A 15,184-nucleotide genomic window follows, 5' to 3' on the forward strand; every position below is an offset into this window, starting at 1 on the left:
AGCTCCTCTAGCCTTCCCCAAAGTCACTGGGGCTGATCACTGCCAGAAATTCCAGGAATCAAATCTTAGTAATGATAAAAAGATTATTTTATTTTGTATTAAGTGAACCAACATATAAATATTGAACAGAAGTCAAAACACTGAACAGCAACTAGCCTTTTAGGTATTAACTGATACATCTTTTGTGTGGATACACATTTGAGTTCGAAACAATTGTCTGAGTGGGTAATATTCGACCTTAATCCCCATTATGAACATCAAATATAAAATCTCTCTTCCAAGAGCTTTTAATTTTATTTTTCTCTTTGCTTGGACATAAAGTCTGTGAAAAAAAAATAAATTATGAACTTCTGAGATGCACTGTAGTAATTCTATCAATACTCAATTTTGTGATAAAAGAATGCATTCATGCCTAAAGGTCTTGCGTTATGGGTACATGAAAAATCTATAGCAAAGACAGGAAGACTGTGAACTGACAGAAAATTATTACCACCATTTCCCTCAAGCACATTATCCCTACAGTAAACATGCCAACTGAAGTATATCTGCACATAGTAAAAGCATGTAAATTCCTTGCAGTAAGTATTTTCACTTTAATATATCATCTCAAGAACCTTAGTCACCTTAATGATTCTGAAAACCAAACTAAAGACCTGAAGCCATTTAATTGGTTGAAGTTTCCAATGTTTCCCTTTCCTTGCATTTTAATTTTGTGGGTAATGATGCTATACTATCAGGAAAACAGCCACTGAAGGAAAAGCAGTGGTTACAATTCAGTTCCCATGAAAATGAGGGAAATGGTATTTCACAACTATTCTCCCTCCTTTTATTCCATTTTGCCGCCCTTGGTTTTTTTGTGCCTTTTATCCAAATTCTGCTCTTAATTTGATATAAAAGACTGTTTTATATCCAGTTAGGAGATTATAAACAGTTTCCTTCAGCTACAGTCTTGCCAATACATGCCTCACCTTTTCATGTACAGTATAAACTCCCATAATACATTTTCCTAAGGCAGCCTGTGGAATATTCAACTATCTGGGGACAACAGTACAGAGGGACGCTACTGAGAACACATTATCAGATGCACGGAAGCATCCACAAAGGATTCAAATGGTCATGACTTAACAGACCTTAACCATCTAATTATCCAAGTGGTAGTCCTGAAGCAGTTCTCCTCTGGTATACATAGGGATCAGCCGAGAAACACTTGCTTTAGACATAACTACAACTGGTAACAGTGTGCACAAATAAGAAAATGGGTCTTTCTTTCTTTTAATGGACTAAAGGTTGCTAACAGATATGTTCAGACATTCAAGTGCGTATCACAGTCCTGTAAACAGTGTATTTGCATAAGCTTCGTTTAGAGAGGGAACAAAATTAACTGGTTCATTAGATTATTTTTGACTTACTGCCCTAGGACCGTACACTTATTAGCTACAAAAGTTTTAAAATGGGTTATGCTAAGAGACTGAAAAACTCCTTTAAGAATATATAAATTGTTTTAATATTGAAACAAATTCTAATAAATACAGTTTTCAGTACAGTGGTGACTTATCCTAATGAGATATTTCAGACATCTGACATGAAAAATAAAATTACATAGTTATTACTAACACAGTACCTGAACTGCCCAGCTCCAAGTGTGTCGCCTGTAAAAAGACTGTTTCTGGCATCTCTTAGATTCTCTCTGAGCTTCTTATCCAATTTCTGAGGAGAGGAAAAAACAAAACCACTTTTAACAAAACAGTGGTTTGCTAACCTCTTTATCTGATCAACACTAAAAGATTTATTGTGCCGTTTTTGTAGTTTATAAAAACCTTAGCTGCAGGAAGACTAGGTCCACTGCACATGGGAAAGAAAGAAATCTTAATTCTATTTTCTCCCTCCAACATTTATATTTATATCCAGGACTACACTGAAGATATTTCCTTTATGTCCACTGATCTCTTCCCAGACAATCAGCACAATTACTTTTCCCTAAACACGCAAACAGAAAATACCAGCAGGAGGCACAAAGAGGTAGAAGCAGCAAATTGGGCTGTCAGATACTGCCACACAAGTGTTTCATAAAAATGAGATTATCCTCAATATGAATGCATGCACACTGAATGCTTAGGTTTAATGAGTATCATGGCTTCACTGACAAAGAAGATGTGAAGAAGATGGAAGAAATGAAGCACAGTGACCCCTAATGAAGACAGTGCTGTAGATATTGTTCATTGTGATTTAGTTTGTGATCATCCCTATTTGATGATCAAGTTCAATGTCAGCTTAGTCTGATTTACTAAAAATGTCTTGTACTTATGGGATTTTCCAGTAAGATAGATAAAAATTTCTTACTAAGACACACAGAAAAACACAAGGCCAGACAGCCACTTTTTAAACTGTGTAGATGTATCTTAATCATAATGTCAGAAAATCTTGATAAACTCTAGATTAGGATTATTTATATTTAAATTTCCAATCATCTCATTCCATAGCTCCCAATTTCTACAGAAGAGTTCCATGGAATTGAAATCAGAAAGGAAAATGGATGTATCTCCTTTCCAGTTTTATTTCCTTCATACGGAAAAGGATACAATAACACTAGATCTCTGTCTAGTATTGAGAAAACTAAACATGGCATTAGGAAAGTTTTAAATCAATGACAGGTGTTTAGAAAAACAGTTCTTACCACTGCCACCATTTCAGCTGCAGTTCCTCTTGAGCATCTGATTATAGGAATAGCGCCTAATAAAAGATATATTGACTTCTATGTGCATTATAATTTTCAGATTATAAATCAGTATACTTTTCATAAACAAATTTCACTAACATTCTGAGATAAATACAAACTTACTTCACATTTTTCTCTTGCAGTCTTTATCAATGAAACAAATACTATATAGAAATACTAAAGTTTTACAAAAGTAAGTGAATACCTCATACAAAACAATGAGAAATATAGTGCGCACTAGAAAGATAGCTATTGTATTGTGGAGGGGACAAACTATCTCACAAAGAAGCATTAAAAGTTATTTTCAAAAGGTCAGAAGTCCCCTGAAAACAATAGGAAGTATTATATCACCGCCACCACAATATATCCATCACCGTAGGGTAATGCTATTTTCAAAAGCACGTTTTCCATTGGCTTTCAGGTTTCAAAATATTTAGCTACTGTTTCTCACTTACCTATACAAATATGAAAATTCCAAAACCATAGAGTTTAAGTGACTGAGTAAAAAACATTCAATTTGTATCACACTAACTCTTGAAAGAACTGAACAGGTCCAAGAGAATCTCTACTGAACACACTGCCCCATAGCAATCCCCAGCTCCCCTTGTAGGAAAGCTATCTCAGACTGACCAAATTCAGTTAGAACTTAAACATCATCACTATGAAAAATGTATGAGCTAAGTATCAAGAAAACCCAAAATAAGTAAAATTAACGTACCGTCCTATTCCTTGAGTATTTCAGTTAGATTTTTGCAGGGTTTGTGTGAGTTTTTTTCTTCTATTTCTTTGAGTTTGGTTTCTTTTGAGCGCTACAAGTCCAAACTCAAAGCACTACTACCTTTATTGCAAACTAGGATCTTGTAAAAACAGTAATTCCAAATCTTTGCATTTCAGTATTCTTTTCCCATTGATACTGAAGACTAAGACTCAACTTCCATGAAGGGATAGCCTTTACTGGACTTTGCAGTGATATAAAGCAATAATTTGAGCAAGACCATTATCCCACCCTGTGAATTATTGAGATTTTGGTCACAGATTTAATTCTGTCTTTAATTTTCTATAGTAAATCACTAAACTTCTAGTTGTCTCACTGAATATGGAAAATATGCTAGAATTTGGAAACTTACCAAGTGTAACAAAAAAACAGAAGAGACTATCAACAATAGTGTCCATTATCGTTTCCATTTCTGTGTCTGTTATATCTGGTCGGTTAATGGCTAAAATAGCAAGAGAAAGAGTTAAGAATAGGGTTAAGCAAGGTTATGCCACTTTCATACAGAGAAAACAATCCTTTTCTTACCTGAGAGCTGTTAATAGTCAACAGCTTTTGTTGCAGAAGAGATTAAATCATGAAATGCCCCTCTTAGCACATATACTAGTTTCTGTTCCCTTTTTTTGGGAAAAAAATTGGGAGAAAATTATTGCTTACTGTCTGAGGTCAAACACTACATAATTGTTTCCAACTCTCTCTGACCGCATACTTTAACTTTTGGATTGTGTCAGTACTACATTACTAAATACTTCCTAGGAAACCACATGTTATGGAAGAGAAATGGCCATCCACTTGGAAAACATTTTTCAGGAAAAAAATCCTCAAAAAATTACCTGTGCAATTTAAAGAGAATGATAGTATGCAGTTATCTATATTTAAAAATTCTAAATTCCACCTCTTGAAATGGAGATTCTTTTTTTTTGCAACAAATTTACTGTCAGTCTCTAGATTAGGGATTATTATCAAGTTATAAAACATTTCATATGACAGATAAGAGAGATTTCCCTCACACATTTAGGTCAGAAGAGGAGACACATAGCAACATTTCTCTTAAATAACTAACACTGACAAGAATATAATAGCCAACAGGAAACATCAAACCAAATCTTATCACAGACCTCAAGTCAAGTACTATCTCAGGATTCATGCCATAAATTCCACCCTTGTTTGCTTTATTTTACCTTTAAAATTTCTCACATAATTGCCTGTTTTTATCTCTTTCTTCAAAAATGAATTTTAAAGTTCTAAACATTAATAAGCTTTCCATCCTAAATTTATGCATGGCCAACCATAACCATTCTTTAATTTCAAAGGTGCTTCTTTTCCCCTGAGCTTTTCTCCTCTAAGGGGAGATGGATTATATTGGCAATTTCTATCAGCAACTATACTTAGCAAGCCAAAGTTTTGCCTTTGGCTGTTAGGATGACAGCAGCAATAGAAGTTTCAAGCTTCTGAAATATCAGCACCAAAAAAGGCAGACTGTTCCCAGTATCTGTATTTTTCTGTAATGACAAAGCTTTGAAATTAACTAGGGCTATCATTCTGTAGTTACCTCCAACCAGTGGTCTCCCAGTTTACAGAGGGGAAATAACCTTATTTTTACTCTCTTGCCTTTTCCAGTTTTAAAAAGTACTCATTTATGACGGTCCAGTAATCTGCATACTGTCAGTGCCTTCTAATTTGTGTAACATGCATTTCATGAGCACATTTGTTTCTTGTACCATAGCAATCAACGCAGATATTCAGTATTACTGCTTGTTAAGTCAACCTTTGAGAAACTCCATTAATAACCTTTCAGTAAAATGTTCTATCATGTTTTCTATATGTTCCTCTCTCTCTGCTGTAGCAAGCTTAGGGGGAAGGCATTTATTATAGAGAGGTAAGCTTAGGTCTCCTACATTTGTTGTTGTTTTACAAAATTCAACAAAATGGTAAAGAATGGTAAAGAAGCATTTGCATAGCACAAAACAGGATGCCTCAAACATCGACTTTATACTAATATTACCCATATACTCTCCTTCTACACAATCATAGAAAAACAGAACCAGAGAGAGCCTAAGGGTTTATCTACTTAGTCCTCTTGCCCAAACATGAGTTAAACCCATGCAATTACTGTATCTAAACTAATTCAGAAAGATTCCCAGTCATGAAAATACTGTAACATTTATAAGTAATCTATGGTAATATTTCACTACCTTTAATGTTAGAAAGTGTTTCTAATAATAGATGAGAAACTTTCTTGTTGCAATTTAAGCTCATTACTTCTTGTCCATTACTAAACAGAGAGAATCTTTTGCGTCTTTTCTGTCTAAGAAAGCCTTTCACATAATTGAAGAATTTTATCACGCTTATTTGTCCAAAACATTACCTCTCTGTAAACACAGTCTTACAGACAGGAAATCAGGTTTCTGAAAACTAACCTGTTTTGTTATATTTATTCTTAGTTCACACATTCAGCTACATTAATGGCCACACATGGCAGTGCTGCTGCAAGAACAGTAGCTGTCTTTCATTACCCTCAGATTTACTTTGACTTACGTAGATTATGAAACTATTACAAACTGGCAGTTTCCTGCTAGGGTTTTTCTCCAAAGGCAATAAAGACCACTTCTTCCTCACCCCTGCACTCCCACTGCCTCTCTGTGTCAGATCTAGAATTCACACAATGAGACAGATTGTCTCAGTGCTCTGTTGGAAAACTCATCACTCTCTACGGGAGATCAGATTTCTGTTCGATCAGCTTTTGGAAACTGCAAATTTTCAGACTGGTTTATACATAGTGTGGCAAATTTCAGAGGCCCAAGAGAGGAAAACAAGCCACACAGAAACTGATGGGTGCAAAACATTTTCAGTCATTTTAATTCAGATTCCTTGTTAGCATAAGGAATCTTATGAGAACCAGTCTTTACATACACATGAACACATCACACAATTATTATTAAAACTCTTAACAGCAGTTTTTAGTGAAAAAAATTAAAGTCTCCTTTTCAAACAAAAATGCCCTTTATTCTGCCAATGGAATCAATCCCCAGTGTGAGACACAACCGAGTATTACAGATCCAGTTTTAAAGAAAGGTATTGACTGTGGAAATTGCGCAAGAGAGGAGAAAAATCTCACTGCTAAATGTTAGGCATACAAAGACTTCTCATCTCTACCAGATCAAAGCAAAATAAAATCACTTCTGGTTATTAGCTACAACTTCAAAAGTAAATTTCAAATTCAGACATTCTGGTAAAATTTTTATATAAATTTTACTTACCACGATATGAAACAAGTTCTTTGTTTTGGTTACACAATACAAACATGTCATCTTCTAAAGTTATAAAATTAAGATATTGATCAAACACCTAGAAATTAAGGAATAATGGTCAGAAGAGTCCAGAGTGAAGCATAAAAAAAAGCTATCTGTGATCTACTACTACCTAATCTTGAACATTTCACAGAAATGCCTATTAAAAGAAAGAAATGCAAGATATAATTTATTAATTAAAAAGCCTGTGTAAGGACTGAGTGATTAATACAAAATATTAGAGCACTGAAAAGTGCCAGAACAGTTCAACTGTTTCTGTGGATAAATTTTTAGTAGCCAAATATCACTAAAAAACACGTATGGAGGACATTTCAATATTATAGGTTCATTTTTTGTGAACATGAAGGACTACAACATAAGCAGCACTAAGCTCTCGGGCAGGAGAAAGGGAAGAGGGCACTACCTGAAAAATACATTACAGCTGATGAATTCTAACTTTTCTGTAACATACCCATACATTCAGGAAAAAAATTAAATCTCTCTATGGAATAAATTACTCATGGGACATCACACTGGAAAAACAGATTTAAGGAAGTTAGTTTACACTGCTACATCAACTTACTCCTGCTGAGGATCTAAGGTTTAAACAACACAAGTAGAGTTCATTTCATTTCACAACAGATTCTTTGTCTCATGCCAGTAGTACTAACTGGAGTGAGAAAAAGCAAATGTATTTAATTATATATGAAAATAATAACCTTATTTACAGGTTTTGGTACAGGCATCCAACAAAAGAGTAAATACCTAACACCTGCCTTTAACTCAGAAAGGTATGGGAGTGTACTCATAAGAGTGTATATGTATGAAATACTATTTAAAATGACAACTGCACTCATACTGCTCTTTTTGTGTACTTAGGAGCTAAAAGGCCACCTCAACATATATGCACTGAAGGCACTCTGTTAGCTGATGAGATCAGGAATACTCTGACACCTCTTATCATTCAGCACAAAAGTCTTGCAGCACTTGGACTTTTGACTAAGCTGAAGTATGGTACTAAGCTACATTAATGAGATGACTGTAGATTCCCTTTTTTTCCCCAGGATGCCTGACAGTAAGAATGCAATAACACCTGAAATGGTGTTAACATTAAGGACTGGGAGACTTTCTTACCTTAGCCACTTGAGTTACTGCATTAGCACCTATAGCAGCATTTGCAATATCTTCCAGTTTACTTCTTGAAATGGCAGAAATAAAGTTTAAATAATAAGATTCATAAAGCTGGTTTCGAAGATCCTAAAAAAAAAGGAAAAACACAACCCTTTTCCAGAAAAAGTACTAATATATTTCTGACTAATTAAAAAAAAAATCCATACTTTTACTACGTGGTGTTACAATTATCCACAGTCAAACTTAATTTTCAGAAGTGCTTGGCTGTCTGTTCATACAGCTCTGCACAGTGTTTTGATTACATATCCAGATATAAACAACCTAACATAGAACTGCAAAAAAACAGGAAATGAAACTTAATCTAAAAGACAGCAATCACTATTCCACACCTTACTGCTGACCAAAATTACCCTTTGCTCTTTTTTTAACTTTGGCAAAGATATCAATCTTCCATCTCCTCCCAGAGAATGTAAAAAACTGAGATTAGCCTAACCCAAGCCTCTCGCTCGAAGCAGTGTCAAACAGCACAGGTGGCTCAGAATTGTGTCCAGTCAGGTTTAGAACATCTCCAAGGATGGAGACTCCACAGACTCTCCAGGCAACCTGTTCCAGTGTTTGTCTACACTCATTAAAACAGCTTTTTCTTATGTTTAGATGGAATGTTTGTACCCACTGTCTCTTGTCTTTTCAATCCCTAAACTCTGTCTCTGAAACACATAAGACATATTCACCCTTCTATTTTCTGGGAAATTGAAGTTTTGCACGTAAACATTTCGGGTAATATTTTTATGACAAATATGTGCTTAGGTGTGGAAAATGTCAGCAAAGGTGTTTAGACATACACAAGAACTATATATAGAACAGTCACACTCCAGTGACTGCACAATTACTTAACACACTGTTGTGCCCACTCATCTGAAACATTAAGCATGCAAGTTACCTGGCACATTCTGTCAATATTTTCTTCTGTTGGCATTACAAAGTAAACAGCTGGAACATCTGGAATAGCATCCCGATCTGAATGCAAAAGCCTGACAGGAACAAAAAATCCATCTTTAATGTGCTGCTTCTCTGATATGTGTAAAATTAAAAAAGTTAAAGAAATTTTTTATTTGTACAGATAAACGTAATTTTCTACAATGTTGCCCTATATTTAGTTATATTTTTAGCAAGAATGAGACACGAAAAGAAAAGCAAAAAATCACAGTTGTATAACTTTTGGCTGAATATATTAATAGATGTCTCTGAAGTTTATTCAAAGTTTGAAAAAGGGCTTTAGAAATCTTCGAAAACAGATTATCCATTCAGAGGAAGCTAAAATACTGCATCCACAAAGTTCACATGCAAACTGTTGACATGATAAAAAAAACCTGCATATCTCATTCTATTAAACTTGCCTTTCCTGCTTAAAGGTAAGGTTCTTAGATGTTTCTCTCACGTATCTGCTAATGTGTTAACATGTTAAACCGTGTTTCTATTTCTAGCCTTCACTTAGCAAAAGTTTATCAAATTTTGAAAAAATAAATGTATCTTCAAAGTTTCTTCATGATTATTACCACAGCTAAGGGATGACAATGAGCTAAGTAAATGTAATCTGGGGAAAGAGAAATGGGAAATGTCTTAAAATAATACTTAAAGATTCCATATGTTTGACAGCAGACAATTAAATTCTATGTGTAAAATGACAAGCAGAAAACATACACAGTCCCATGAAACAGTTTGTGTCAATATAATTTTAACATATATGATTACAGAGACATTTGTAAAGACAGATTCCAAAAGAATACCTCTTGGGTAATTTTTGAACAGGGGCCTCCTGTATCTAGCAAGAAATTCTACTGAACAGTGTTTGGAACTCTCTCTCCACTCCCTGATTCTGAATAATGTCATCAGATTTTAGGAACAAGTCAGGATATAAACTTTAGTAGCTATTTTTCACTATTTTGTTCCTGATTTGCAGGAATATTAAATAAAGTTCTCTTTAGAAAAAAAATCAAAATTTTTAAAAAACACTTACAGGTGCAAAGTGATCCCCATATCTCTCAGCTCTTTCACTGACAGCAAAGGTGAGATTATATCTTGGCCAAATCTGTCATAAATGAGAACCTGAAATAGATACACATCATCTTATAAAATGCTGTAAAAAGTGGATACTGCAGAATATAGGATACAGTGGATGCAGCAACTCAGGTTTAAGAAACTACTACCCTAAGTGCTTAAACATCTACCAATTTATAATAAATCATTAATTTGTCATGGACTTCCATTTGTGCTTATGAATAAATAAAATATAAAAAAACCCAAAAAGAAACTCGGTCACAAAAGAGGGAAAAAGAACCATCACTTCTATCTTCTGCAAACTGTCTTGACAAACAAGTCTGCTGTCAGAAATTTGTTACTGTACGTGCAGAGTTTTTCTGACTGCATTTGGGAGAGGAATTAGTGAAAAAAGACAACAGATGAAGAGACAGAATATATGCTTTGTAGTAGCAACATCTTCTCATGAACTACAAGTTACATCTTAAAGGCAATAAAGGTAGCTTGAGCTCAGCTTTTTCAAGGCTAACAATAGTTCTTCCCTTTGTATGAGCTTTTTTCTGACTTTGAGTTTCCCTATAAGGTATCATGCAAGCTTCTGCCAATGGTATGAATGAGATCTAAGTATATTTAAAAAATATCCTTCTCAGTTACTCAGTAAAATATTGCCTAAAGAATCAGTTAGTCATTTAGTCCTTCAGTCATCAAGCAAACAACATCTGAACTTTTCTCAGCAGTTCTGATAATCAATTCTGTATATTTATAATACAGGAAAAAATATTTCGTACAAGTTAACATAGGGAAGATGAACTCGAGTTAGTTAAAATTTGCAAATCTGAACTTTTCTGAACACTATAAAATTCTCATATTCCTGTTCAAATAGTTCTTACCTTCCACACTGGTTCTCCTGTGCTGTTTTTAACAGGAGGGACATTGAAGTTCAGCATACGTTTCAAAGCCACTGGAAAACAAAGCCAAATTACTCTCTTTACATTTCAACAACAGTGATTAAACACATTAGCAGTGTTTTATTATACATTTCATTTGAGAGGAAAACCATCATAAAATATAAAGGCAACAAATCAAATTTTCATTACTTTTATACAGCTTTGACTGACAAGTGGCTTATGTCAGATAGAATTTATGGGGTCCAGAAGACACTGGAAAAGGAAAATAAGCAAGTTCCAAAACATTAACTCTTCTTAGTTATACAGGCTATATGACGTGGTTTGCCTTAAAAATAAGTCCAGTATCTTCCTTAAGGTGCATTCTAGACAGTAGGAACTAGTTTGCTTTATTCCCTGATCTGCTTTTCCTACTCCACTGGAACAACACTATACACACAAACAAAAAATACCTTTATGTCTGACTAAAACTGATACACATTTTAAAACATTTTGAGAAGTCATAAGAGGAAATTGCTGCTTTAAGGTGTACAAAAATGTCCTTAATTTGCAGCAGGAAAACTGTTTGAAACAGGAATGAACTTTCATGTAACTTGCCATTCAACACAGAAACCAAAGCAGATTCCTTCACCTACTGCTAATGTATAAATCTATTAAGTAATGAGTCCTTCCTCAGTTACCTGATTAAACAACACACTATGTGCTGCTCTCCCATCTTTGACTAACAGAAAAGGACTATTTGCATCATTATAAATTAGTGGCTATTCTCTTCAAACTCATAACCAAAATCATCACAAGGTTTTGCAAAGAGGAAAATCAGAGCAATGTATATCACTTTGCTCATAAATAGAAAGTAGTAGAAACAGTTAACCTTTGACCCTGGCTGAATGAAGCTTGTGAGCATACTCAGCGCAGTTCCCTGGGATTTACAGTATCACAGGACAGGTCAGGCAGGAGAGGACTTTGGGAAACCTCCAGTGCAACCTGCTGCTCAAGCAGGGTCATCTGTGAGGCTAGGCCAGGCTGCTCAGGGCTTTATCCAGTCAAGTCTCAAGGGGCGGATATCCTACAACCACACTGTGCAACCTGTGGCACTGACTGTCCTTGTGGGGAAGAAGTTTTTCCTTATATCCAGCTTGAACATCTCATTTATGTTATGTAGTTTATGCCAGTTGTCCCTCACCCTACTGCCATACACCAGTTCAAAGGAGCCTGGCTCCATCTTCTCAGTGCTGCCCATAGGTATTGGGGAGCTGCTGTTTGGTCACCCCTGAAGCCACCTTTCCTCCAGGCAGAACAAGCCCTACTGCTACAGCCTCGTCTCACTGCTCAAGCCCCTGATAACCCTGGTAGTCCCCGCTGACTCCCTCCAGCTGCTGGATGGCTTTCCTGCACTGTAGCCACAAACGGGATGTAGCATCTAGGCACCGTCTCCTGGGGCTGGGCAGGGGAAATAATCACTCCCCTCCATCTACTGGCTGTGCTCCTGTGAACATGGTCCAGGATGCTGCTATGCAGGGGTTCACTGTGGGCTCACGTTCAGCTCGCCATCCACTGAGACCCCTCGCAGGCCTTTTTGGCAGCTGCTCTCCATCCATCAGTCTGGCAATCCCAGACTGCTCTCTAGTCTGACAAAACACTGTTGCCTGTATGTTCCAAGGGGTTCTTCCTTTCTAGGTGCAGGAATTTACATTTGTCATTGTTAAATTCCATAAGATCTCTGCTGGCCTATTCCTCTTGCCCATATAGGTGCCTCTGAGTGGCAGCTCTGCCCTCAAGTAGAACAGATTCCCCTAGTTTGCTGTCACTTGCACACTTAATCAGAGTACGCTCTGACACTTCCTCCAGGTGACCAATAAGAGACTTGAAATAGGAGAGGTCACAGAATATACTCATGCGGTGCTCCAGTTGTTACTAGCCTCTAGGTACATTATGTTTGATTAATCACAACCCTCTGAGCCTGATCATCCAGCCTTTTTGCTTTATGTATCTAGTTGCTCATCCATTCAAGTCCGTAACATCCTAACCTTGATACAAGAACACAACATCAAAAGCCTTGCTGACGTCAAGGTAAATGACACACTCTACTGTCCCACTGCCTACAAGTCCAGTCATTTTCTCGCTGAAGGCAGTTAGGCTGGTCAGACATGATTTACCACACATAGATCCATGCCTGCCTTTTCCTTCATGTGACGAGAAATATTTTCCAATAGGACTCACTCCACGATTGACTCCAAAGTGACACAAAGACTGGAAGACCATTGCTGAAGACTGAGGCAAAGGCAGCATTGTGTCCCTCAGCCTTATCTGTGCCTATCACCACTAAATTACCAGGTCCATTTAGCAATGAGCCAATGTTTTTTCTCATTCACATTTTTGCTACTAATGTTGCAGCAGAAGCACTTCTCATTTCTCTAGACATTAGCTGCACTGTTCAACTTCACTTGAACTTTGGCTTTCCTAACACCATCTATTCACGCCCAGGCAATGTTTCCGAATTTCTCTTTCGCAGCCTGGCCCTGCTTCCTCCTGGGTACTGTCCTTTCAAATCACATTACTAGCAGTGAAACGTGACTTTGGGAAAATCCAAGCTAGCAGTGAGTGCTGAGTCTCCCTGGAAACTAGCATTCCACTTCCTTCATACTTTTTTATTTTCTTCTTTTTTAAACACCATGGAACAGTCCTGAAAGTTGATTACAGACTGCTCCTGGATTCTTTGGTCCCTCACCACTGGTGACATCTTTAGCCATTATGAGCAATTTTTTTTAAAGCTCTACGGTTATGTATTTTGGTACTACTGGAGCTGAAACAGCTGCTTTGCAGTTTATCATCTAAAGTAAAACTTAGCATAAGCTCTCTGTGAAGGAAGACAGTAATCAGACTAGTTATGTGCTGTGACAATCAAGATAAACATTCAGCAAGTCTCTGAGATTCTTTTTTTGTACTGATATTGCCATTTCATTTACTTTTATGCTGAATGTTCCCTGGGGCAAGGATCATATTTTTACTGTGCTTGCACAATGATATGCTTTGACTGGTTATGAACCAGGATAAAGGTCGCAACTGATGGTGTACATACGTGGTAATACAAACACTAAATGATAATAAATCTTTCCCTTTTTCCATGTATCTTTTAGTTCCTGAATCTATCTCCTTGCAAAAGATACAAAAGAAGACAATACAGGTTCAGTGGTAAAGGTTGACTGAAATAATCAAGTAACAGTTGTCAGCAAATGGACAGGGGGACTGTGTCCCCTCAGCAGGTTTGCCAATGACATCAAGCTGTGTGATGAGGTCACAGAATCACAGAATTATTTAGGTTGAAAAAGACCCCTGAGACCATCAAGTCCAACTGTTGACTGATTGCCACCTTGTCAACTAAACCATGGCACAATTGCCACGTCCAGTTGTTTCTTGAACACTTTCAGGGATGGTAACTTCACCATCTCCCTAGGCAGTCGTTCCAATGTTTAACAATCCACTCCATGAAGAAATTCTTCCTCAATAAGCTGGAGTGAAGGGATGTCATCTAGAGGGACCTTGACAGGCCTGAGAGGTGGGACTGTGCAAACCTCATGAAGTTCAACAAGGCCAAGTGCAAGGTCCCGCAGCTAGGTTGGGGCAATCCCAAGAACAAATACAGGCTGGGTAGAGAACGGATTTAGAGCAACCCTGAGCAGAAGGACCTGGGGGTGTTGGTGGATGAGGTGGCAATGTGCACTTGCAGCCCAGAAAGCCAACTGTATCCTGGGCTGCATCACAAGCAGCGTGGCCAGCAGGGCAAGAGAGGGATTCTGTCCCTCTGCTCTGGTGAGACCCCACCTGGAACACTGCTTCCAGCTCTGGATGTGGACCTGTTGAATCAAGTCCAGAAAAGATCCACCAAAATGATCTGGAGGCTGGAATACCTTTCCTATGAACACAGGCAGAGGGAGTCGGGTTTGTTCAGCCTGGAGAAGAGAAGGCTTTGGGGAGACCTTACAGCAGCCTTCCAGTACCTAAGGCAGGTTAGAACAATGCTGGAGAGGGACTTTTCACAGGGGCTTGTAGTGATAGGACAAGGGGGAACGGCCTTAAACTTAAAGAGAGTAGGTTTAGATTAAATATAAGGTAGAAATTCTTCCTTATGAGGATGGTGAGGCACTAGAACTGGTTATTCAGAGGAGCTGTGGATGCCCCATCCCTGGAAGTGTTCAAGGCCAGGTTGGATGGGGCTTTGAGTAGGTGTCCCTGCCGAGAGAGGGAAGAGGTTGGAACTAGATGATCCTTAACCCAACCCACTCCATGAACATGGTGAAGCACAATAGAAAAGAATAAAGCTGTACAGAACATG

General features: G+C 37.2%; 1 protein-coding gene across 3 annotated transcripts in view; it reads right to left on the reverse strand.

Annotated features, from left to right (window-relative positions):
- SCFD1 (sec1 family domain containing 1) overlaps nt 1-15,184 on the reverse strand; it is a 52,553-nt gene that overhangs the window by 36,250 nt on the left and 1,119 nt on the right. For all 3 annotated transcript variants that reach the window (XM_027638099.1, XM_027638098.1, XM_027638100.1), the window contains exons 2-9: nt 10,837-10,907; nt 9,927-10,015; nt 8,850-8,940; nt 7,913-8,035; nt 6,749-6,836; nt 3,844-3,933; nt 2,675-2,730; nt 1,622-1,707 (exon numbers count right to left, since the gene is read on the reverse strand). In XM_027638099.1, the coding sequence (XP_027493900.1) occupies nt 1,622-1,707; nt 2,675-2,730; nt 3,844-3,933; nt 6,749-6,836; nt 7,913-8,035; nt 8,850-8,940; nt 9,927-10,015; nt 10,837-10,907 (694 nt within the window). The remainder of the gene's footprint in view (nt 1-1,621; nt 1,708-2,674; nt 2,731-3,843; nt 3,934-6,748; nt 6,837-7,912; nt 8,036-8,849; nt 8,941-9,926; nt 10,016-10,836; nt 10,908-15,184) is intronic.

This window comes from Corapipo altera, unplaced genomic scaffold, assembly GCF_003945725.1.
Source record: "Corapipo altera isolate COAL_440 unplaced genomic scaffold, ASM394572v1 23, whole genome shotgun sequence".
NCBI classification, from domain to species: Eukaryota; Metazoa; Chordata; class Aves; order Passeriformes; family Pipridae; genus Corapipo; species Corapipo altera.